This window comes from Grammomys surdaster, unplaced genomic scaffold, assembly GCF_004785775.1.
Source record: "Grammomys surdaster isolate TR1022 unplaced genomic scaffold, NIH_TR_1.0 100, whole genome shotgun sequence".
Classification (NCBI taxonomy): Eukaryota; Metazoa; Chordata; class Mammalia; order Rodentia; family Muridae; genus Grammomys; species Grammomys surdaster.
In genome coordinates, this window is record NW_021604579.1 from 5,580,368 (window position 1) to 5,605,363 (window position 24,996).

General features: G+C 43.8%; 3 protein-coding genes across 3 annotated transcripts in view; 2 read left to right on the forward strand and 1 right to left on the reverse strand.

Annotated features, from left to right (window-relative positions):
- Window positions 1-431, forward strand: part of Rad54l (RAD54 like) — a 29,697-nt gene extending 29,266 nt beyond the window's left edge. The window contains exon 19 of the mRNA XM_028787388.1: window positions 4-431. Within this exon, the coding sequence (XP_028643221.1) occupies window positions 4-214 (211 nt within the window). The 3' untranslated portion in view covers window positions 215-431. The remainder of the gene's footprint in view (window positions 1-3) is intronic.
- Lrrc41 (leucine rich repeat containing 41) lies at window positions 262-17,593 on the reverse strand. The gene is made up of 10 exons (XM_028787378.1): window positions 17,259-17,593; window positions 13,397-13,483; window positions 12,155-12,225; window positions 7,308-8,439; window positions 3,816-4,076; window positions 2,281-2,445; window positions 2,091-2,189; window positions 1,448-1,570; window positions 1,166-1,241; window positions 262-1,063 (listed from the first exon to the last, which is right to left on the reverse strand). Exons 1-10 carry the CDS (start codon window positions 17,455-17,457, stop codon window positions 844-846), a joined length of 2,433 nt encoding a protein of 810 aa, XP_028643211.1. The 5' UTR covers window positions 17,458-17,593; the 3' UTR covers window positions 262-843.
- A 203-nt stretch (window positions 17,594-17,796) lies between these two features.
- Window positions 17,797-24,849, forward strand: LOC114638425 (cytochrome b-c1 complex subunit 6, mitochondrial). The gene is made up of 4 exons (XM_028786848.1): window positions 17,797-17,952; window positions 22,056-22,079; window positions 22,795-22,956; window positions 24,636-24,849. The coding sequence occupies exons 1-4, from the start codon at window positions 17,899-17,901 to the stop codon at window positions 24,666-24,668; spliced, it is 273 nt and encodes a 90-aa protein (XP_028642681.1). The 5' UTR covers window positions 17,797-17,898; the 3' UTR covers window positions 24,669-24,849.
- Window positions 24,850-24,996: the final 147 nt, after the last annotated feature.

Here is a 24,996-nt window from a genome sequence, read left to right on the forward strand (position 1 = left end):
CAGACTGCATTGCCGCCGTTGTGTAAACAGCCGCCAGGTCCGGCCACCCCCTGATGGTTCTGACTGTACTTCAGACCTGGCTCAGTGGAATCACAGCACAGATAAACGAGGGCTCCAGGATGAGGTACTCCAGGCTGCCTGGGATGCTTCATCCACAGCCATCACCTTCGTCTTCCACCAACGTTCTCATGAGGAGCAGCGGGGTCTTCACTGATAACCAGCTGGTCTGTAGTAGTTTGGGAAAGGATACAGGAAAAGGGGGTTGTCTGCCTCATGAGGCTCTGTTCAGTTTTGTTCTCTGGGAGAAAATCATCAAGAAGGGCTGCATGATGTTTGCCCAAAATTTATTTTATAAGAAAAACTTTTTTGGTTTTTTTTTTTAAAAAAAAAAAAAAAAAGAAAGAAAGAAAGGAATAAAGGTATGAAAGGGACTGAGGCCTGGGAACAGATTGGTAAGCCCAGGAGGGAAGAGGCCTGGTGGTAGGCATTCCTATACTTCTCTAAAGCCTGGGTGCCTGCTTGAGAAATCAAGCAGGAGACCCCAGAGCAGGGGTAGGGGGCTTTTTCCTCAGTGAAGATAGAGACCCATAACCTCCTGGCCTGGGGTTCCCAGAGTACTGAGTAAGTGGCCCAAAGCCTCTGAACTCAGCTGTGGGAATGCCTTTGCTGGGACTCATCAAGGCCTCCAGGACCTCAGTGCAAGGAAAGATGAAAACAAAACAGAAATAGACAAAGTGGCAGGAGGAAGATGACAGACTCAGTGGTTGGGGATTCTGGGCAGCCCATGGCTCAGCCCCTGCAAGCTGATGGTACTGAGGATGGGCCTGTGAGGTATGGGCCCCATCACATGGTGCTGACATAATCTGCAAAGGCCTGGGTTGAGTCCCATGAGTCGCTAACCACGTGGCAGGTAGCCCGGAGTCTCCGGATTGCTTCTCTTGCTGTAACTGCGTCCTGGTCCAGCCAGTTCTGGAAGAGGCGTAGGTGACCAAAGGCCCCTCGGCCCCAGCGCTCCAGTCGTTTAGCAAACTCCAAAAGCCCATCTGGCTTGATGCAGTTGGAACTGGTAGGGATGAGATGAATTAGATATCCAGGAAGCAACTAGGCTTTTGTCTGTAGTATATTCCTTTCTCCCCTATCCCTTGTCTCCCAACCCCTAGCATACCTGATGTCCAGCTGACAGAGAGAAGAGGAAGAATCCTCTGAGAAAACATCTGCTAGGGCTAATAGGCCGGCGTTCCCTGGAAGGGGGGGGGGATACTCATTACTCTACCTACCGACAGGAAAACAAAGGTATCCTATCTCAGGAGCTAACAGTTCTGAAGACCTAGTACTTAAATTGCAACCTCAGCCTTCTCAGTGGACTGGTCAGTACCTTTACCCCAAAAGTTTCTAGGTCCTTTGGCCTAGTTCTTTCCTTCCCTCCTCTCAAGGGTATAGTCCCTACCCAGGCGGTTCCCTGGTAGTCGAAGGCCCTTCAGTGTAGAGTTGCCCTTCATAGCAGCAACCATCTCAGGAAGAAATTGGGCTGGGCACTTCTCAAATAGACGACAGAAGGAGAAGGTAATCTCTGTCAAGACAAAGTAGAATATTTAGGTGACTGAAGTAGGGGTGGTGCTGTCCATCCTGTCCCAGGTTGGTCTGATAATCTATAATGATCCAAGCAATATTGAAACTCAATTCAAATAGGTTATTGAGCCTGTCTGAGGAACATCTCTGCATGGATAATTTTTTTATCCACTTCCCTCCACCCTCCACCCCTATAGTAACTGATGTGTTTGCAGGGGTGGAGATTATCTGAAGAGAACATCCACACACAGTAGCAGGTTTATTTCTCCCCACTATCTTATTTATTTTTTTTAATTGAACCCATTCAGGTGCTACCACCATTTCTGACAGCCCCTTTAAAAAACAAAACAAAACTGGGTGAGGTACTAAAATCTTCGATGTTAGAAGGAAGGTCATGCAGGTTCTATATCCTTTATAGTCTAGGAAGATAAATGACTAGGAGAATAGTGGTTTGCAGACTAAGATAATGACAAAGCTACGATAAGGACACAGGATGCTCAGTTTTTGGGCTAGGATCTTACCTTGAAGGGTCAGATTCTTTAGCAAAAAGAGCACCTCACTCTGACAGTCTGCAAGATTCATATCATGGAAACTCAGCCTCTTCAGGGATAGGTTGTATTCTGGATAGGAGACATAAGCCATGGATGATGCGGCCTAGTTTTCCCAGAGAACAATGCTAGGTCACTATCTACCCACCTGCACCATTCCTACCTTTGAGTGTTTGCAACACAAGCCCAAAGTCTTGAGGAGAGGCAAAGGTGGCACTGTCCAGTGAGAGTTGCTGTAGAGAACCTGAGGCCTTGAGAACAGAGCAGAGCAGCGGGGCTGGCTGGGCTCCACGTGGAAATCCCATTTCCAACTGCTCTAGGCAGTTTTCTGTATGTGAGAGGAAGAGGACATTCCAGTTAGCCTTTTCTACTTCACTTAAAAATACACATATTTTAGATGTGCTAACACACACCTTTAGTTTCAGAACTCAGGGGGCAGAGGTGGGTGGTTCTATATGAGTTCAAGGCTGGCCTGTTCTACAGAGTAAGTTCTAAGACAGTCAGGGCTACTCTGTCTCCAAAAAAATAAAAAAACAAACCATGTATTTTACGTGTGGCATGTTTGTACTATAGCGCTCATGTTCAAAGAACAACTTGCAAGAGTCACTTGTACCATGTGCATTCTGAGGATATTTCAGGCCTGGTGGAAAGTGCCTCTTCATGCTGAGTTCTCTTACTGGCCCTCTACTACATGTAGTAGATTCACTAGAAGATGGTTTATCTATTATCTTATCCTGCTCCTGCTATGTGTCAGACATTATTATATGTAAGTTCTAGAAATGGACCACTAAACATAAAATCTTGTCTTTGTATTCAGAGATGCAAATATAGAATATGGAGGAACTTGGGTGGATACCTCAGGGGTTGTTTTCTGTGTAAGTTAAGTGTGAAGCCCTGAGTTTGGATTCCTAGAACTTACATAAACGGCAGGCCTGTTGTGGCCTACACCTGAAATTCCAGCACTGGAAAGGTGGAGTAAGGCAAGTCTTGGAGTCACTGGTGAGCCAGTCTACCCAAAATCATGAGCTCCCAGGTTCAGAAAGAGACACATTTTCAAAAACATAAGATAGAGGACTAGAAATATAGCTCAATTGTAAGATGTTTGCCTAGCATGTGTGAAGTCCTAAGTTCAATTCCCAGAATTACAAACAAAAACTCCAAAAATTCAGGAGGCAAAAGTGTTTGCTGCACAATTCTAGATTTAGTCTCTGCATTCCACAGTGGAGCACAGACCTGAAACCCAAAAGTTGTTCCCTGATTTCTACAGTAGTATATATGTGGGCACACACAACAACAACAAAAAACTAGAGAAAGATACCTAGTGTCAACTTGTGGCCTCCCCATACAGACAGACAGACACATGCACACACATACATACAGATAGCAGATGCACAGTACACAAGAGGAGACATAAAAGGAAAAAGAAACATAATGAAGGAGCACCAAATCTAGATTAAGAGTTATCAGTTAAGATCCCCTGTTTAGAGATAGTTGTCCTGGTCATGCTCACAGCAGTCTCAGGATCTGTTTAACCTAAGGTTGGTTATTTAAAGGAATGACATCTTGTAAAGGGGGAAACAAAGTGGCAGCAGGGTTGAGAGGAAATGGATATGTAGTTGAAGTTCCCTTCATCTACCCACCCAAATGCAGCTGTACATATAACTAGAGATATGTGTATGTGCATACACACTGCTTCACCTGGTATTTCTTCATCCCCAATTATGTGTCCAGAGGGCCCAGCATTTTCTGGTACAGCAGGGTTGTCCCTCTGGCTTGGGTGGTCAACACGAATAGACAGGACCCGCAACAGGGGCAAGGCTCGCACAATGGCACGGGTCAATTCCAGGATGGGCAGTGGTGAGAAAAGATCACTGAGATGCAGGGCACGGAGGCGACATCCAGCCTGGCCTGACAGGGCCCGTAGGCTGTCCAGGAGGCGGAAGATATTGGAGCCCAGACCTATGGCAAAAGAGATTAGGTTACAGCTGTGGAAATTTAAGCAGAATATTCAGTGAGAACTCCATAAATATTTCTATTGATTACAACCAAATCTTGAGCTTTTAATAAGATGCCATATTTTTAGTTTTAAAACAAAGCTCTAGACCTTAATACTTCCCTTTGCGTCTCTAGGGCTATGATCATAAGTATGCACCACCATGCCTGGCTGTAGGTCATATCTTTAAGAAATTCTTGATTATTCACCCATTCTTACCTTTTCCTCAGGTAACTAGCAAATTGCTATCGGCTATACTATACTCTAGAGACATCAGAATACGGTTGTGCTGGTAACAGTAGATTCAGAGAGCTCCACAGGTATGTAGATATATAGAATCTAAGCTTGATAAAGATGCATGGCCTTGAAGGGGGAGAGGATGTTGGATAATCATGTCCTATCCAGGAGTAAGCAAGTTATGAGTGGGGTACTAGATTGGGTGTCTGGAAACAGCTCTACAGAGTGAGGTACTGGATCCAATATTGTGGAAAGTCTCGAAAGCTAAGCTGTAAAGAACTTGATCTCATAGGTCATGGAATACACTTGTAAACTGAGAAGTAATGATGGTCCAACCAGTGAACTCTAGGTGGGAATGGCAGGAAGAACACTTGTTGACTGGATGCACATTCGGTCAGTGGTAGAGTACATGCCTAACATGCATGAGTTGTTGGGTTTGATATAATAGAAAAGGAAAAAACAAGCAAACCAACAAACAGAAAGAACCAAAGCATCTTCCAAAGAATGAATACGAAGAATTTTCAAAGGTATGGTAGCATGCTTAATAATCTAATCTTAAGTAACCTTGGAAGCCAGTTCCTCTTTCTTTATATTATGTTGTTGCTATTGATGTATTCGTTGAGGTAAACTTTAACCAGCATTGTTTCCCTCTCCTAGACACAAGGAGCATGTAATGTTCTTGTCCATATAGCCTGATAAGACAAAACAGGAACTGAGGAAGCAGGAGTACAATGGATGTGTGAAGGATGCATACTGAACACTGGGATTTCTCAGTAAGGCTTCCCAATTCAGCTTTAAATAAACTACAAGGGAGAAGAAAGTTCTGGCAGAAAAACTTGACATTGTCTGAGCAACAGGTTGTAAGCTGGAATACACCAGTATGTAAAGCATGAAGGGCAAGCAGGAGTGAACATGGGCAACACAATCCAATTAAATCTGGAGGTGGTGCATGCCTGTAATCCCATGTGGGAGGTGGAGGCAGGATTGTGAGTTTAATGGCAGCCTACATTATATAGAAGATAGTATGTGTCTCGTGTTTTTCCAAACTAAATATGTTGCCAATGATAGCCTTACTTCCATTATCGTCCTGCCTCCACTTGCCTAATACTACCATGCTTGGCCTGTGAAGGAATAAATGGGTCAAACTGTATGTTTAAAGGAATACTTGTACAGTACAAACAATGGATTGTATGCAGGAAGGCCTGCTGAGATAAGTCAGGTGACGAGTAATGATAATCTGAACTAAGGATACAGGTATAACTGGATTTGGAAAGTGTCAAAGTAGGGCCTAGTGACTAAATATTTTGGAAGAGACAGAATCTTTGTTTCTTTGAGCAACTGAGCCAGTTATGATGTCTTTGTAAGCAGAAGGGACAGTATAATGATAGTGTATCCAGGTTGGAAATGAGTTGGAAGGCTGATACCTATTAGTAAGCTGAGTAAATGGATCAGGACATTCAGGAAAAAAGATAGGGCTAATAATGTCTTCAGCTAAGTAAAGGGAATTAGTATCACTGGCTGTTGCAGCTACAGGAATGGATACAATTGTCTAGAAAGGAGATAAAGTGGGAGAATTCTGAGAAACTGATAATTAGGATGAGAACCACTGAGATAATGGAAATATTTCACACACACACAAAAAATAAGGTTTTGTTGTTGTTTTAGGGAGTTTATCTTTGTAACCCTGGCTGTCACTAAGCTCACCATGTAGATCAAGCTGGCCTTGAATTCACAGAGATCTATCTACCTCAGCCTTCCAAGTGTGTGATAAACATGTACCACTACATCTGCCTCGGGAAGAGATGATAAATGGGCGATTAAGTTGGGAAGGTGCGTGTGAAATCTAGCAGCAAGGAGGACCTGGATGACTGCACCTTACTTTGTGCGCTAGTGAAGGTGCAGATAGTAGAGAAAACTATATCCTGAAGAGGGAAGGGAAGGAAGTAAGAATGTTGGTGGAGACAGGGATTTAATGTTCTGGTGGTGGAGAAAACTATATCCTGAAGAGGGAAGGGAAGGAAATAAGAATGTTGGTGGAGACAGGGATTTAATGTTCTGGTGGTGGAAGAAGCAGTAGAAAGAAGGGTATATAGTGACTTAACACAATAGATTTTGAAGTCAACGTATCTGAGCTTGAATACTGGCTCTATAGTTTGCTAAGCAGACTTATCAGGGCAAGCCATTTCATAAGGTCAGTGTTAAAAATTAGATTAGTATTTTGAGAATATCTAATGTTAGATAGAAGAGCCCAAGTGTATGAAAATTGCTAAAGCATTTGAGAAGCATGCCTCTCTAGAGAAGGAGGAAATATAGATCTAGAATATGAGGAATTAGCTTCAGATAAGGTATCTTACATTGTGATGAAGAAGGAAAGGGGGAACTCAGAAGCAGGCTAGTTGAAGAGAGTCATGTATGACTTATGCCAGTTTAGAACTGGCAGATTGGAATGGAGTTGGTGTTGCAGATACAATGAGGAATATTAGGAGGCTGATGGCCATGAGTGGCACATCATGTGGTTTCTGTAGTAGTATTTAGCAATTTAGGTAGTTTTAGTCGGATTGTAAATTTTGCTGACAGTGTCTGATTTAGTGGTTAAGGACAGAAGACTATCTTATAGGTAGCTGTTCTGGTTCTTTGTCTTTTCCTTTCTTCCTTTAAAAAAAAACATTGGTCAGTTGCTTTAATTTGACCGGTGTGATATACATCCAGAGCCCTGTCTGGTCTGGACTGCCCTCTGTCTCGGACTCCTCAGCTCCTCAGCCTTTCTTCTAATGGTAAATCCCGACTACAGACTCATTTTCCATTCCTAACACTGTATGCCAATGTCTTTTGTGTTTCTCTTTTGCCTCCATGAGACACAAATAACCACATCTCCACCTCCTTGATCATACTCCCCACTCTTGATTAGGCTCAGTGCTTTTGAGAGATGCAAGCCCAGCCCTGTTCCTTCAGGCGCTCACCATTGTAGGAAAGTGTAAGGCTCTCCAGTGATACCCAGGAACTCAGCAGATGGCACAATGTCAGAGCTGCTTCTGTGGAGAGAGGAACTGTGAACAGCTCCAAGGTGGAAATGCTGCGGAATCTCTGGGATGCCTCTAGTGCTGGGAGCCCCAAACAGCTGGGATCTGTTCCATCTAGAGCTCCACAAGCTACTTCCCCAATCTCCATCTCTTCACCATCCTCTTTCTCACCAGCCACAATAAAAACAAAGTCATACAGGTCTTCAGACTCTGCACCAGACCCCTGACGGGTGCGGGGTGGACCTTTCTTCCCTGTAGCTCGTTTGAAACGCTTTAAGGGCTTAGGCTGTGAGGTTGAGCTAGCTGGAGCCCGTTTGGATGATGTGGAAGGGGAGGCAGAGGAGGCTGCAGCTGGAGCAGAGGATGGCTGCTTAGTGCCAGAAGCCTCATAAGAGGTGGCTGGGAGGTAAAACTTAGAGTCTGTTCCACCTATTGTCAGGCTCTCTTGTGTGCTGCGGCGTGTTACACGAGTGGTAGGTACAGCCCTGGGCATCTGCTTGACTTCACTTTTCCGCCGGGTAGCCATTAATGCTGCAGCACATCGCTCTGCTGCATCCCGCCGAGGCCTGCGAGAGCCTAGCAATAGAGACCCTTCATCTCTAGATGGGGCCCGGCCTCGGGAGGCTTCACCACAGAGGCGGCAAGGCAAGCTACCAGGGCCTGGCTGCCAAAAGCCAGCACTCATGGTAAGGATAAGGATGAAAAGGGCTGACTCGGGCACAGGCCAGGAGTACAGCGACACTTGGCTAACAGCCCCATGGTGGATGAGCTGATGCAACAGCTGTCGAAGTGACTGCTGAGCAGCCACATCTGAGAACAGCAGGTGGCGGAACTTGAGGGTATGCAGAGAACTGGCCAGGGTCTCTAGAACCTTGCGGTTGGGCTCTGCCACTAGCTCAGTTGCTCCCTGCAGCATATTACAGATGGTTAGCTGTCGGACATGACGGGAGCTGTGCAAGAGAGGTGAGAAGCGTTGGTCACAAAGACGCTTATCAGAAGACACGTCAATAGTTCCACGTAGAACATGGGAAAAAAAGGCCTCCATAAACTTGGCTCGCCAGCAAGTCACACTCTAAAGAGCAAAGAAAACACCAAAAATTTGTCAAATGTTTCTTCCCTGTAGCAAACATTTCTGAGTACTCACTGAGACAGGCTTCAGTCTAAGTAACACAAATTAGCAAACTTAGTGTTCACACCTTTGAGGTATGCATTACTAGTGGCCCCATTTTACAAATAATCGAGGGATATAAACAGGATGGAACATATTTTGGTTCTATCTGTAGGGTAAATGTATAGTGTTCCTTGTCTTACAAGTGGTAATTGTTTTCACTCGTGGCTGTATATACAGGTAGAGAGGCCAGAGGTAGCCATCCTTAGGTGCTATCCACCTTTTTTGGTAAGACGTTCTTATTGGGTTGAGACTTGGCAAATATGCTAGGCTACCAGGCCAGCAAGCTGAAGGGATCTGTTCCTCTCTGCCACTGGGATTAAAAGTGTGCACCACTTGGGAGGCAGAAGAAGGCAGATCTGAGTTTGAGGCCAGCCTGGTCCACAGAACAAAGTCCAGGACAGCCAGGGCCACATAGAAAAACATTGCCTTGGGAAAAAAAACAACAACAAAAAACCCACCAAAGGAGTTGGCAGCTGTGAGCCAGAAAGCCTGATCTACATAGTTGCAGGACTGCAGAGAAACACTGCTTTAAAAAAAAAAAAAAAGCAGAGGGATGGCTGAGCAGTTGGGAGAATTTAGCTGGCCCCTGCAGAGGACCCAGATTGAGTTCCCAGCACCTACAGAGTGGCTTGCAGCATCTGTAACTGCTGTTTCAGGGGATCCAAGATCCCTGTGGAAACGAGGCTCATGTACACATACATAATAAATACATGCAAGTAAAACAGTCCAGCTTTTTAAGGGCACCGATATACCTAGCTTTTGTGTTCATGCACATTGATGTCAAAGGACTGATTATTTGAGGGCAGCTGTCCTGAGAGTCTCACTAGGGGTGTACTGTGATTACAAACAGCTATGTTGTCTGGCCTTTATGTGGGTTCTGGGGATCCAAACAGGCCATCAGACTTACCTAGTGAGCACACACTTTTAAGGGAGCTCAGGAAATCAGGCACTTTACTGATTAAGCTATCCCCTAAGCCTATCAGTTTTGTCTATTGTATACATATTAAGTAAAACTTGCTATAGGATACTTCTATCTAATGTTTATATACAGGTCAGACTGAGTGTCTCGACAGGTCCAAAGAGGGAGTTAGGGCCTGTGAGCTTTTTTTAGGAGGCAATGCTGGGACCAAAGCTAGTACCTAATTAAAGTAAAAATCTTGAGTGCTGGGAACCAAACCCAAGTATTCGCACATGCCAGTTCCTTACTGTACTACTGACTTTCCTCAGCTGAGACAAAGACCTAAGCCTGAAGAGAGGGCAGAACTTATCACCAGTTACGGTACAGGAAAGTTAGCAATCAAGACTTGGACCCAAGAAATCTGGTTCCAAGGAACAATCTTTGTGTGCATGTATGTGTTCATACATGTATGTGTTCATACATGTGTGTCCCTGTGGCTGCCAAAGTCAGTACTGGGTGCCTTTGACACTTTGCTTACTTCACTTTTTAAGGTAGGGTCTCACTTGAACCCAGAGCTGATTTGACTACTTTAGCCACCTTAATTTGGGAACGCTGTTTCTGTGTTGGAATTATAGGCAGGTCATCATATGACATCATCATAGAAGTTCAAGATTGTCCTTACTACATATTAAGCTTCAAGCCTTCACTGTGTAAGACTGAGACCCTGACTTCAAAAAAACTCCTGTGAAGTAAAAAACATTCAATGTCATAGTAATATGTGGAAAAGTAGAATTCTACCTCATGTTAGTAAACCCAACATTTACCCTGTCTCAGAAAAACAAGCTGTGGGGCTGGAGAGAGATGGCTCAGGGGTTAAGAGCACTGACTGCTCTTCCAGAGGTCCTGAGTTCAATTCCCAAAAACCACATGGTGACTCACAACCATCTGTAATGGGATCTGATGTCCTCTTCTGGTGTGTCTGAAGACAGCTACAGTGTACTCATGACTAGTGTACTCACATAAAATAAGTAAATAAATCTTTTTTTTTTCTTTTTGGTTTTTCGAGACAGGGTTTCTCTGTGTAGCCCTGGCTGTCCTGGAACTCACTCTGTAGACCAGGCTGGCTTCGAACTCAGAAATCCGCCTATCTGTAAATAAATCTTAATTTAAAAAAAGAAAAAAGAAAAAGGAAAACAAGCTCTGAAGGGAACAATTTTTTTCTTTCTTCTGCCTCTTCTTGAGACAGGGTATCTCTGTATAGCCTTGGCTATCTATATAATACTGGACTAGGCTGGCCCCCCAGGCTCACAGAGACCCTGTTTCTGCCTCCCAAGCTCTGGGATTAAAGGTTTGTTCCAGCACATCTGGCCCTGTTATAACTCTTCAGTAGGCAATCTAGTTATGTAAGTTAAGAGCCTTTGAAATATTCAGGAGCAGATGGATCTCTGAATTCAAAGCCAGCCTGGTCCACAAGGCTAGTTGTAGGATAGCCAAGGCTATACAGAGATACCCTGTCTCAAGAAGAGGCAGAAGAAAAAAGTTGTTCCCTTCAGAGCTTGTTTTCCTTTTTTTTTAAATTAAGATTTATTTACAGATAGGTGGATTTCTGAGTTCGAGGCCAGCCTAGTCCAGTACTATATAGATCCTGCCTCAACAAATAAATAAATGGATAGATGGATGAATGAATAATAAATATTGTGACAGTTTGTTCCAACCAGTAAAGCATTAAGGCACAAGTTTCAGGCATCTGTTTGATATCTGAGTGACATTCTGTAACCAAAAGATGGTTTACTAACATGAGGTCAAATTCTACTTTTCCACATATTACTATGACATTGAATGTTTTTTACTTCACAGGAGTTTTTTTGAAGTCAGGGTCTCAGTCTTACACAGTGAAGGCTTGAAACTTAATATGTAGTAAGGACAATCTTGAACTTCTGATCAACTTTTCTTCTCCATATTCTAGGAACAGCCACTACCACAAAACCAGACAGGACTATCCTCTCTCTTGTCCTATACACTCACACTCACCTGAGTTCACACAGATCAGGGTACACTACACAATGAGTAGCTTTAACCACTGATAACTAGTCCTTAATCCTTTTTAGTTTTTAATTTTATGTGTATGGTTGTTTTGCCTACATGTATATCTATGTACCATGTACAAGCCTGGTGCTCAGTGAGGCCAGAACAGGGTATTGGATTTCTTGGAAGAAAAGTTACAGACAGTTGTGAGGTGCCATGAAGGTGCTGGGAACTGCACCTAGGTTATCTGTAAAAGCAGCCAATGCTCTTGACTGCTGAACCATGTCTCTCCAGACCCTCCCCACTTAATCCTTTTTATATAGCTTCTCCTAAAGCTAGATGAATGTACCAAGGTCTTAAAAACTGAATTTTTGGACTTAGCAAAGATGAGTTGGTTTGTTCTGTTGTTTTAGTTCTTTGCTAGTTTTTTGCATCAGCTCTGTCAAAAACTCAAGAGATCATGGGTCTGCATTCCATGGGGTTCATAGCTTTTTCTGTTTTGTGTACCCTGTAATCATGGTGAACAAGTAAATGTTAAAAGCCAAATGAGCCAAAACCAGTGTGACAATCACCTGAGCTCAGCTCCCAAACCCACTCCCTGCACTTCAGTAGTTTCCAGTTTGTGTATGTATGTTCTACTTGCTTTTAACTATGCAAGGTTAGGCTGGAGTTCTTCCTGGTACCTGAACTTACCTCCAGACTGGAAGGCCTTGTCTTCATCAGCTCATCCCAGAGTCGGCGCCAGATGGCTTGAGTAGAGAGACCTGTAGGAAGAGGTATTAACAGTTGGCTGCCTGCTGCCCAACCATGAATGAAGTATATCGACCTTTCATATTGTTCTCTGGCTATAGAGTAGCAATACAGTTACCTGAGTAGCTAAGATTTGACTCTAAGGACAGATGATAGAGGTTTGAATATTAATAAAGTATTCTAAAGCTATATGATCATGGGAAAGCTACTTGTTTCCTCATCTATAAAATACAATTATATTTCATAGGGCTGTTGAAAAAAAAATCAAATGAGTAAATGAATTTCTCTGGATTAAGTACCAAGAACTGCTTGGCCATTCAAGGTTACATGAATATTAGCCAGTGAGAAACATCTTGTTAAAATAGAAAAACTAATGTCCAAAAGTTCTAGTTATAGCTTGTTTGTGTTTTATCAGCATAAAAGTGATGGTATACATGTGTTATGGGCATTATAGGAAAACATATGAGAAAATAGATGTGAAGGTAATTTTTATAACAAATGTAAGCCGGACAGTGGTGGTGCACGCCTTTAATCCCAGCACTTGGGAGGCAGAGGCAGGCGGATTTTCTGAGTTCGAGGCCAGTCTGGTCTACAGAGTGAGTTCCAGGACAGCCAGGGCTGCACAGAAAAACCCTGTCTAGAAAAAACAAAAAAAGAAAAAAAAAGAAAAAGAAGGAAATGTATTTCTTTTATTTATTTATTTATTTATTTATTTATTTATTATGTGTGGCATGCTTTACCTTCAAGTATACTGTATGGCATGTCTGATGCCCACAGCGGTCAGAAGAGGATGTTAGATTGCTGCACAGGAGTTATGTAGTTGTCAACTGCCATAAGGGTGTTGGTACCCAAACCAGGTTCTTCCTAAAAGCAGCAAGTGTGCTGAAACCACTAAGACATCTTTCCAGTACTATGTAGGTGTTTCTATCTTTTGTTGAGACAGGATCTCACTGTGTAGCCTTGGCTGGCCTAGAAGTGAGTCTGTAGACCAGGCTAGCCTCAAACTCATAGAGATAAACCCACCTCTCCCTTCTAAATTCCAGGATTAAAGGTATGTAACACCACATCTAGCTAAGGTAGGTTTTTTGAAAAGCATGAAGTTCTGATTGCTTATCAGTTACCTGAAGAACATCATGGTGCCTTGTTTATAATCATTGACTGAGAAAGAGTAAGAATGACACTTACCTTTTTTGAGAGCAGTTTCCTCAATCCTCTCCAAGTAATATATATTGAGCAGAGGTAAGATGCTTTGAAGTATTGGGCCTGGGAGGGCTATAAAAACCAAAACACAAAGTTTACTTTTTCCCTTTTTGGGATCTAAACGTTATCTATCTTAAGGTAGCTGGACATTCAGAGGAAAGGGTGAGTTAAGCAAACTGACCTGCTTGCTCATTGAGGTCAGTACACTTCTGCCTAAGGAGCATTGGGCTCTGAGTGTACTCTGAGCTACTACCTTCCTATGAAGGTAATAATACCTATGAAAATTAAAGATAACTGTTCTCTAAATGCATTATACTTTAAAAAACAAAATCAGTGTTTCCCTGGAGGCAAGAGGATCAGGAATTCAAGGCTAGCCCTGATTATGAAAGTTTCCTAATTCCACTCTTTTGGGTTGCCTTTATTTATTCTTCTCCCTTGGCCTCATTACAAGAGGTAGTGCTAATGTAAAAAAAAAAAAAAAGAGAGAGAGAGAGAGAAGTTGGGAAAAATCTTACTCCAGCATTTGGGAAGCTGAGGCAGGAGGATTGTTGCAAGTTCAAGCTAGCCGGAGCTACATAATGAGTACCAGGACAACCAGGGATGATAAAGCAAAATCCTGACTCAATAAAACAAAATAGGGATGTGGGTATTGGGGGGGTTGTGTGAAGAGGGAATAGATTAGAAACGACTACCTCAAAACATTAAAGATCATGCTTGTAATTTGTTTAACACAATACCTGCCTATAAGAAGATCAATGAATATTGGCTATATTGTCTTTGCATCTCTATTAAGCTTAAGATCTTGTAGTATACCGAAACTTTCATTCCTTGATCTACTTTTTAAAAAATATTTTATTTTAAAATGGTGTGTATGTATGTGTCTATATGGAGGTATGTGCAGAAAAATGCAGGCACCTGTAGAGGCCAGAAGGTGCCGGGTCCACCGGAACTGGAGTTACATGCAATTTTGATCTGATATGGGTGCTAGGAACTGAACTGTCCTGTCCTGTGTAAAAGGACACCTCAGTTTTTAAAAGACAGGGTCTCATTCCTAGCTGCCTTGTAACTTGAGGCAATCCTTCTGTCTCAGCCTCCTGAGAACTAGGATTACAGGTGTGAGTCAGCACACAGCTCTTCCTCATTTTATTTTTTCTTTACTTGAGGAATAACTGAATGAGGCCCAAAAATCTAGTGTACTCTTTTGTGTCTATTAAGTATTCATTACCTGTTGAATGAGAACATTAATGCCCTGTGCTATTACAGTTATGTAGGTCTATCATCTGACAAACTGCTTCTTTGACCTCTGTCTTTCTATTTTTTCTCTCTCAGTCTTGCTCTTCCTAATGACATACTCTGCTCAAAGCCTTTCAAAAGCTCTCTACTGCATTCAAGATAAACTTCACATCTCACACCCTGGAATATAAGGTCTCATAGTTTATTCTACTGAACTTGTCTCATACTCGTAAGAGATGTGGCACACACGGCAGATGTGAGGTCAGAGGACAACCTGCAGGAGTCAATTCTCCTAGTTGGGTCCCAGAAACTGACTTTATGTTGTCAGGGTTGACAGAGCCATCTCACTGACTCATTGTTTGTTTTTAATTTTTTTGTTTTCACTACACTGTTGTGTTGCCTCTATTTACTTCCCCTCTCATCAGTGCTAGTCCACTGACTCCAAGAAACCTTTCCTGACTGTTTCCTAGCTCACCCTGAGACTTCCTCCAAAATAGCAGCGCTTGACAGGCTTTTTTCTTGACACTTTTAAAAGTTCTTACTAGATAGAGTCAAGCTCTTACTGGATCTAGCCTACTACAGGCTCTTCTGACTCCTGTCAACTAGGAATAATGACGTAGTAATGAGGACACAGAAAAGCCTTGCCTTCAGAGCTTCCCCCCATTTCCTTTGGACTCTGCCCCCTTCTGCTTAGCAATCCCCTCACACCTCTCAGAGGAATTCTCATCTCTTCTATCTACAAACTCTGCTGTTCCTTTCTTTATTCTTAAGACAGGTTCGTAGCTTCCTTCTAGCCATACTTTTTTTCTTTTAAATGCTTCCTCTTTGCAAGCCAGGGCCTCCATTAACACTCACCTCCTCTTCTAGCCAAGATTAGCATCTAAAGAATCTCCAGGCTGATAACAGGCTGCCACATTTCCAGGACTTCTTTGAGCCCCTGAGGCCTTTCTCCCATTCACCATAGGGTCAGCCTGACCTTTTTCTGCTCAGCTTGGCACAGGGCCTTCACAATCTCCTCTGCTCACACGGCCTGAGGACTTCTTACTCCTCTCTTCTCCCCAACCCCCACCTATAGGAAGGCGCTTGGGCCTTTTCAGCAATGGTGGCCAACTCCAACCACAAAACGGCCTACCTGGCCATCTAAGGCCTTACAGCATATTCTGGAGCAGCAACCCTTCAAACCCACCTCCTCATGGTTTAACAAAACCCTCAACTCTCAATTCTTAACAGACCAGGGCCTGCCTTCTGGCAAAAATATCACCACCACCCTGGGGCCTCCTGGTGGAACATCCCCTGTACACTCCAAGGCCAGGAGCCTCCTCTAATGTTACCCTCTCCTCCTCCACCTTCCATTTGGCATGACCTGTGATATCATCCAACTTCAGACTGACTCTATTCCACTACCACCATTCTGTCAGGCCCATGGCCTCCCTTGTCTCTCCTGAAGTCCGGACTGCTTCAGAAGGCTCTAACTTTCTCTTTAACTCTCTACTATCACTTTTCACATCGTGGACCCTTTCCCCTCTTGAGTTGCCAGGCCGCTGGCCTGCGGTATCCTCCTACAGCAGGGCCTTCTAGAGGCCATCTGGTCGGGGCGCTGCAGGCCTTAGCTCAGATCGGACCGTCTAGACGGGTCCAGCCCTTTGGTACCGGCCGCTCTCAGACCTGAGGCCTCGGTTCCCTCCTATTCGGACCAAGGCCTCTTCCTCATGACGCGTCTTATCCCACTCCGGCTCTACAGCCCGGAATACACTGGCCCCTGCCCCTGCCCCTGCCCCGCCTGAGGCCTCCTCGGCCCTTCCCGCCGGCCGGTCTTTCGAGCCTGTCCGTGCTTACAGAACCTCTCCCGGGCCCCTCCACTCACTTTCCACCCTTCTTCACCACCCTGGCCCATCCAAGAGGCCTCCGGCGCTACCTGCTCTGGGGGCGGATCAGCAGCTCAGTTTAGCAGTGAGGTCTAGGGCGTCCGTGCGCTCCCTTCAGCCCTCGGGCCGTCAAACAGGCCACGGCGCCCCCAGCCTTTCGGCTTCTCCCCCAACTCCAGTCCCTAGCTCTCCGCTGGACTGTCTCACCCCGCCCATCCGCGGGGCTTCGGGAGTCTAGCTACTGGTGGTGTGCCCCGCAGACAACGGAGGCCCTGGGCCGTCAGTGCAGGTGGCTCCGGGCCTGGCTGGCCTCCTTGCCTTATGTCGGGCCTGCCGATTTCGGCCCCTGCCCCGAGGCAGCCCGGCCATTCCTGCCCGTCGGTTCGATATCCGAGAATCCTCAGCTCAGTCCGGTCCAGGACAGTGTCAGTTCCGAGCCTCTGGCTCTGGCCTGTCACTCCAGCCCCCGTCGCTAGGGCCCTGCCAGCTTTGCCCCATACCGGGCCTTCTGGCCTCGCCCCCTGCGCCCCCCGGGCAAGCCTTGGTTCGGGTCCACTGGCTAATTTGGTTTCAGTCTTCACTCTGTCCAGCCCTGTCAGTCACGGAATTTATGTTCCGACTCAATAATCTAACTCCCGGTGCTCCGGGCTGGGCCTTGCCCCGGGCCTCTCGGCCTCGCCCCCCGCGCCCCCTAGCCGCTGGGCCGCCCCCGCTCGTTGCTGGAGGTAGCCCCTCACTCCGCGACTTACCCCACACCCCGCTCTCCAGAACCCCCATATGGGCGCTCACTGCCCGCCCGCACAGCTCGAACAGGGCGGGGGGAGCGCTGGGGCCCGAGGCCGAGCTCTTCGCTGGCGCCGCCTCCCGGGACGTGGCCTCCATGGTCGTTGCTGCCGCTACCTCACAGAACCAGCAACTCCGGGCGCGCCAGGCCTCGGGCGCCGCCATCTTGGGGAGGTGCGCGAGCCCGAGAATGACACTTGCAGACCGCCATCTTGAAGAGGTCAGCTTTTAGGACCGCTCCATAAGTGATATGGGTAGGAATAGGAACTACATTTAAAAACTGTCAAACAAGTTAACAGATATTTCAAATATCTTAGGAAATACTGTTTGAAAAACTATTGTAGATCAATACATTTGGGTAGAAAGTGACCAAAAGAATGTTTCTTAGCAAATTCTTTGCAGGCATATATACCAGCTCCCCCTATGTTCTTGCAGCTAGCGAGTAGTATGGGCCAATTTGTGCGTGTGTTCGAGGCTACGATGAGTATGCCGCACTTCCGGCCAGGTCGCCGGATATCCGTCGAGTGACCCTTAAGAGTCCTTAAACCTGAAGTGGAGTAGCTACCCTTGTTGCTCTTGGTATTGAATCACAAACCGCCTCCCGACATGGGACTAGAGGACGAACGAAAGATGCTCACTGGATCCGGAGACCCCAAAGAGGTAAGGCTGAGGTTGGAAGGCCCGGGACCTAGCTCATCAAAGCACTTTCCGAGGCTCTCTTAATCCGGGTTTATGTCCTAAGGTTTGCGGGGTCCAGAGAGGTGGTTTCCGCTACTTATCTAAAGAATTCTTTGATTGACCTTGGACAAATTACTAGCTAGTCTTTCTCGGGGCTGGCTTCTCCATCTTACGTATGTGAAATTGTAACTTGAGTTTCTAACGCTGTACTGTTAAACTTGTGTAAACAAACAAAAAAACCCCACAGTTTTTTGAGGTTCTAATTTGATAAGTGTTTTGAGGTTCTAATTTGATAAGTGTGTGAAGCAAAAGACCAACGTTAGTCTTTAACCTAGCTTAGGTCAGGAATTCCTATTTATGGAGATTTCGGAGACCCAAGTCTTAGTAATACTAACACATTGTGAAAAGTGGCTTCAGGAGTTGGGGTGTAACTTTACGATAAAACGCTTTCCTAGCATAAAGAAGCCCGATGTTCACTCCCCAGTGTCTCCAGCAAAAAGCGGTTCTTTATCTTTTGGGATGGAGATGGCCGAGGACTTGTGTCTTTGGGGGCAGTGTAAGAATGTGTAGTGTAATTCTGTGGTGAAAGAGGGAGCTCTTTCCCACGTTGAGTATCAGTGTGATCAATATTGACTGCTTATGTTCTGAGTGCTTTATATGCACTAAGATATTTAACTTGCACAGTTTCCCATGAGGTAAATATCAGGTACATTATTTTTGTCACTTTTATTAGATGAGGCAGCAAGCAAGGAAGTTTATTATCTTGTCTGAGGGCACACAACTAGCAAGACAATGCAAATGGGACGCCAACCCAGACGTCCTGGCTTAAGAGCCAGAGCTCTAACCAGCGACTCACTTTGCTTCCATTTCCTGTGCATTTGTCCTCTGTCTACTTCAGGACAAGCCATCGGGGCTAATGGATTTGGAATTAGCTGGAAAATTGTTTATTCCTTAATTTTTTCCAGTTTTAATTTTCAGAAAGCGCTGGAGCCAGGCTCAGAAAGTTTAACAAGATACCACAGCAGAATGTAAATTTTAAAATTAAGAAAGTTGGGTGTGATGGTTCATGCCTTTAATCCCAGCACTCTGGAGGCAAAGGGAGGAGGGTCTCTGTGAGTTTAAAGCCATCCTGGTCTTCATATCAAGCTCCATGACAGCCAGAACTATGGAAATCCTATCTCAAAAAGCCAATAAATCAACAAATCAATTAAATAATAAAATGAAGAAAGTTGAATTAATTTTATGAAAGATCCATAATGAATGGAGATTAAATCCTTTTATTCAGTGTGACTTTGGTTTTTCTCATTGGTGGAAATAGTCCATAATTAGTCCTGTATTTGGATTTGTTTAAATGGTATTTTTGAAACATTAGTGTTGTAGTGATGCTAATTGGGAAATGACAAGCTGTCTTGCTTCTAGAATGCTAATTTCAGGGTTTTTTACTTTAAGTGTATATTTGTGTTTTGCTTACATGTATACCTTTGCACCACTTGCATCCCTGGTGCTCTCTGATATCATAAGAGAGCACTAGATCCTCTGGAACTGGAGTTATGTTTGTGAGCAACCATGTAGGTGGTAGGAAGAGCCAGGGTTCTTTGGAAGAGAGACAGGTGCTCTTAACTGCTGAGCTACCTTTTGTGAGCATGTATAGATGTGGATGTGTGTGTGCATTTGTCTGTAGGTTCTTTCACATGGGTGCTTGGGGTCAATCTCAGGTTGTCAGGCTTGGTAGCAGGCAGTTTTATCTGATGGTTTTAGGGCTTAGACCGAGGACGTCAAGTATTCTAAGCATGCTCTTTACCACTGAGCTCTGAAGTCAGGGGCTCTTTTTTAGAGGGGGATACTCTTTCTTTTTGAATTTTTAAAAATAATTTATTTTTATGCATACGACTGTTTTACCTACATATATGTAGCTGGAAGATGGTGTTGGATCCCCTGGGACTGGAATTAGAGATGGATGGTCTTGAGATGACATGTGGATGTTAAGAGTCAGATCTGGTGGGGCTGGAGTGGTGGCTCAGTGGTAAAGAGCACTGGCTGTTCTTCAGTTCCCAGCAAGCACATGGTGCCTCACAACCATCTATAATGTGATCTAATGCCCTCTTCTGTCTGGCATGGGGATGTACATGCAGATAAAGCACTTATATACATAAAATAAATAATTCTTTAAAAAAGAGAGTCAAACCTGGTTCTTTTGCAAGAACAGCAAGTTCTCTTAGCTACAAAGCCATCTCTCCACCCCTTTAATAAATTTTTGAAAGGCTTTTTAAGAAACTTTACTTGATGAAAAACTAGAATTTATATTCTACGTAACAACTTTACATTTAGGAGAAACCCTGCCAATCATGTAAAGAGTAAAGAGCAGAGGTTACCTCCTGTCCTCCACTTCTAGGTGCTGTCTTGTGTTAGGATTTGGGAAACCTGAGCCCATCTTTTTATTTCCCTATGTGCCTTTACTTTATCTTCTCCCAAATGTGGATACCTGTATATATAGGCAGGCAAATCACGGTGCCATACTGCACCAGATTTAGGACCTGTGCACCAATAGGTAATTTTTACAATTGGGGAAAGAAAGGAAACTAATTCAGTTATACACTGGAATCAGAAATTGATAATGTGCAGGGCGGTGGTGGCGCACGCCTTTAATCCCAGCACTTGGGAGGCAGAGGCAGGCGGATTTCTGAGTTCGAGAGTTCGAGGCTAGCCTGGTCTACAGAGTGAGTTCCAGGACAGCCAGAGCTACACAGAGAAACCCTGTCTCAAAAAAAACCAAACCAAAAAAAAAAGAAATTGATAATGTGGGGGCCTGGTGTTTCTAAGGTGTTCCCTTTTGTTTTATTTATTTGCAAGTTAAAAAGCAGTGATTGTAACTTTAAGTTGGCGAAAGAAGGATTTAGGTTTGGCCATATTCATATTCCAAATTCAAGTTAAGAGTCTAGAAAAAGTGCTGGAGAGATAGATAGTGGTTAAGATCCAGTACTGCTCTTGCAGAGAATCTGAGTTCAGTTCCCAGTACTTACACCAGGTGGCTCACAATTGCCTGTAATTTTGGTTCCAAGGAATCTTGTGTCTTTGGCCTCTACAGGCACCTGCATTGTCATGTGTGTGCGCGCACACATGCGCATGCACACACACACACACACACACACACACACATACACACACACATACACCTACCTGTAGTTAAAAAGAAAATAGTGAAAATATTTTTAAGTTGGTTTTCCTCTAAACTTGGTTTGGGATATAAAACAAAGTTTAGCTATGTTTTAGTTTCTATAGTTTTGAGACAGGGTCTTATATCATCCAGACCGGACTGAAACTTGGACTCCTGATCTCTTTCTTTTTTAAGTGCTGGGTTTACAGGAGAGTACCCCATACATGGTTAAAGGAAAGCAGGTTATGTTTGTTTTGTAGATAAATACCTGATGTCCCACCCCCATTGGCCTCCATGCACAATGATATGCACACCTACATCTGCACACACATGTGCAGATGCTACACACACACAAAGTACTTTTATAAAAATTGGGAAGGGAACTGAATATAGTGACTCATATATATGATTTCAGTACTCGGGAAGGAGGGGTAGGGAGCCACCCTGGGCTACAGTGAGACCTTATCAAGCACAAATAAAGAATCACAGGGAAAACAAGGTTCAGAGCCTTGGCTCCTATGGGGGTGGGGGATGGTGGAAGCAAGATAAACAAGGCTCAAATTAAGGATTGGATAGTTTTGAATAATTTTGGTGGGTTCTAAACTATGGCACTGATCCCTTGTTAACCTTTGGCTCTGGATAGGGGTAATACAAAGTTGGTGTATGAGATTTGCCTAAGAAAGTGATTGGGTATATGGGTTTTAGATTGGTGCATGAAAGGTGTGTTCCCAGGCAAACTGTATTTTATCTCTAAGAATTAGCTAGTTCTGGGAAGGCAAGATTTAGTACTGAGATTGAAGCTAGGGTTAAAAACATCATCATAACGTCATATGATTGATACAGTCTCTTCTTCATGATTATGGTATAAGTGTGATTGGGGAAATACATGTTATAAGACTGCTGCTGACTTAATTTTCTTTCCCTTTTGTAGGAAGAAGAGGAGGAAGAATTAGTGGTAAGAGCGGCCTCCAGTTTGGGACTTATTACTAGAATTGGAAGGTTGAGCTGTATTGAAACTCCAGGGGATTTTAAGGAATCTGTGACAACTTGGGGAAAGTGATGGGATAAGCTTTTAATACTTCCTGTGCAGTTGAGTATGTGGGGGTGTGAGCCTTAGAAAGCTACCTCTTCTAGGTCTGGGGCTTCTTTGGTCCTACCAGGAATCAGACAGCATCCTGAAGGCCTGGCATTCATCTGCTGTTCGTGTTTAATAAAGAACTCTAGAAGGAAATTTTCTTAGTTCTCCATGTTTGCATTTTTTTGACTTTGCAAGTAGGGGGCTAGGCTTGATTCTTGCATAAGAGAAAGTGAATCCTAAATGCCGGGATAACAAATAATGCCTCTGGTAGATCTACTTCCTGTTTGACAAGGTTTCCTTTACTGTCTTGTTTCTCAGATAGGACTGAGGCTTTCAGTGTAACTGACAACCTTGGAAGGCAGAAATTTGAAACTTCCCTGCTGCTTAAGCATCAAAGAATTAAATAGGTGCCATTTCTGGCTATTGTATGGCTCTGCCTGCTGGCCTGTGTGATAACTCAGAGATAGCACCTTTATTTGTTGATTATATTTGTTGATTATATTGCTCAAAGACCAAAGTGTTTATATTTGGTAGATGTTTCCTGAAGCTTCCATTTTGTTCCTTTTTCTTTTTTTCCCCATTTCTTTGTCAGGACCCCCTAACAACAGTGAGAGAGCACTGTGAGCAGTTGGAGAAGTGTGTAAAAGCCCGGGAACGCCTAGAGCTGTGTGATAAGCGCGTGTCTTCCCGATCACAGACAGAAGAGGACTGTACAGAAGAGCTCTTTGACTTCTTGCATGCACGGGACCACTGTGTAAGTCATTCTGCAAACAGGAAGGGCAAAGCTAAACAGTAGCTATCAGTGTGAACGGTCTGTATGCTCTAAGTAGACACATCTAACCATTTACTATAGGCTCTTGATACTTTATGTTGGGTTTTGTGACAAGCATTTTATATATACAAGTATCCCTAATCCTTACCACATATGCTGGAGGTAGGTATCACTGTCTCCATTGTACAAATTGAAACAGACTGAGACAGGGAAAAAAATGACCTCCTAACATGCACTGTTAAATACTAAGGAAGCTGGATTTTATACATTGTTTTCTTTTAGTACTAGAGATAAAGCACAGGCCTTATGCATGCTAGGCAAATGCTCTATCCACTGAGATGCACACCCAGCCCTGGGTTGTATATTTAAAAAACAAACAAACAAACAAACTACTAACTTAAAAAAGAAATTGTTATTTTAAAATTAATTGCCATGTATGTGCTGAAAGTCAGATTTCTGTAACTGGATTTGTGGACAGTTCTGACTTGATATGTGGGTGCTGGAAACTGAACCCAGGTCCTCTGTAAGAGCAGCTAGTGTTTTTGTTGTTGTTGTTGTTTGTTTTTTGTTTTTGTTTTTCAAGACACGGTTTCTCTGTGTAGTCCTGACTGTCCTAGAACTCACTCTGTAGACCAGGCTGGCCTCAAACTCAGAAATCTGCCTGCTTCTGCCTCCCAAGTTCTGGGATTAAAGGCGTGCACCACCACTGCCCTACAGCAGCTAGTGTTCTTAACCACTGAGTGATCATCTCTCCAGGCTCAGATTTTATATTCATATTTATATTTTATATTCATATTGACTCAGTCAATATGTTAAATAGCTTGGCTGTTCCTTAGAAAGGCAAACATAGAGCCTACTGTGGTAACACACATTTGTAGTCCTAATTACTTATGAGTCTGAGGCAGGAGGGTCACTGGAGGCCAGTTATTTGAAGCCAAGCCTGGTCTAAACGGGGAGATCTTTCTCTTTAGGGTAAACAGTTAAGCAGGGATCTACTATATGGCCATAATTAACACTGAGCAGCAATTCCATTCCTACATACATATCAAGAAAAATATAAAAAGTTTTAGATTTCTAGTAGGATAGTGCCAAGATAATTGCAAAAACAGATTTGTGTAGTGATATGGTAGAAGCTTGCAAGAGATTATATGCAACTTTTTATTTTATTGGATAGTTTATTTATTTATAGGTCTCCCCTTTGGAACCTCCCCTCCCCCTGCCTCTATGAGAGTGCTCCCCCACCCACCAACACACTCCCAACTTTTTTTTTTTTTTAATTTATTTATTATGTATACAGTGGTCTGCCTGCTTATATGCCTGCAGGCCAGAAGAGGGCACCAGATCTCATTACAGATGATTGTGAGCCACCATATGATTGCTGGGAATTGAAGTCAGGACCTCTGAAAGAGCAGTTGGTACTCTTAACCTCTGAGCCATCTCTCCAGCCCCTACATGTAACGTCTAAAAAAGTAAAAGATAAAAACCTCAGAGTTGCAGACATGACAGTCAGGCTCCCGACGGAGTTCCTAGGGCCTGCATATGGGTGAGGCGCTGGGAGGGAGTGAGTGTCAAGACAGGAGCATGACTGTTGAGGCCATGAAGGACCTGGGAGCTGTGACAGTAAAGCTAAGTGATGACGTCATTTTCTCTTTCTTGTCTAGGTGGCCCACAAACTCTTTAAAAACTTGAAGTAAATGTGCAGATTCGTTTGCCTCAGCCTTGTCACTGGGAATCAGGAACAGTTCCTTGTGGTTGTGAACATTTGTTTCCAATGTGTTTAGTAAGTTCTTGAGAACCTCATTGATTTTGGCAAGTAGCTTCTCTTCTGTGTAGTTATCAGTGATTCCATCTTAATAAACTGATCTAAAGACTTGCTATTTGTCCTTCCTTTGCCACGCCCTTACTTTATTTTATTATATTTTAAATATTATTTATTATTAAATAAATAATAATAATTATTAAATATTAATATTATTAAATAATAATATTATTATTATATTTTAAATATTGAAAAAAACTTTG

Coding starts and splice junctions, on each gene's coding strand:
- Lrrc41 (XM_028787378.1), bottom strand. CDS start 17,457: ATGGCGGCGCCCGAGGCCTGGCGCGCCCGGAGTTGCTGGTTCTGTGAG. Junction 2,446..3,815: donor TGGGGATGAAGAAATACCAG/GTGAAGCAGTGT, acceptor TCTCACATACAG/AAAACTGCCTAGAGCAGTTG. Junction 1,242..1,447: donor ACTACCAGGGAACCGCCTGG/GTAGGGACTATA, acceptor CCCCCCTTCCAG/GGAACGCCGGCCTATTAGCC.
- LOC114638425 (XM_028786848.1), top strand. CDS start 17,899: ATGGGACTAGAGGACGAACGAAAGATGCTCACTGGATCCGGAGACCCC. Junction 22,080..22,794: donor AAGAGGAGGAAGAATTAGTG/GTAAGAGCGGCC, acceptor TTTCTTTGTCAG/GACCCCCTAACAACAGTGAG. Junction 22,957..24,635: donor TGCATGCACGGGACCACTGT/GTAAGTCATTCT, acceptor TTTCTTGTCTAG/GTGGCCCACAAACTCTTTAA.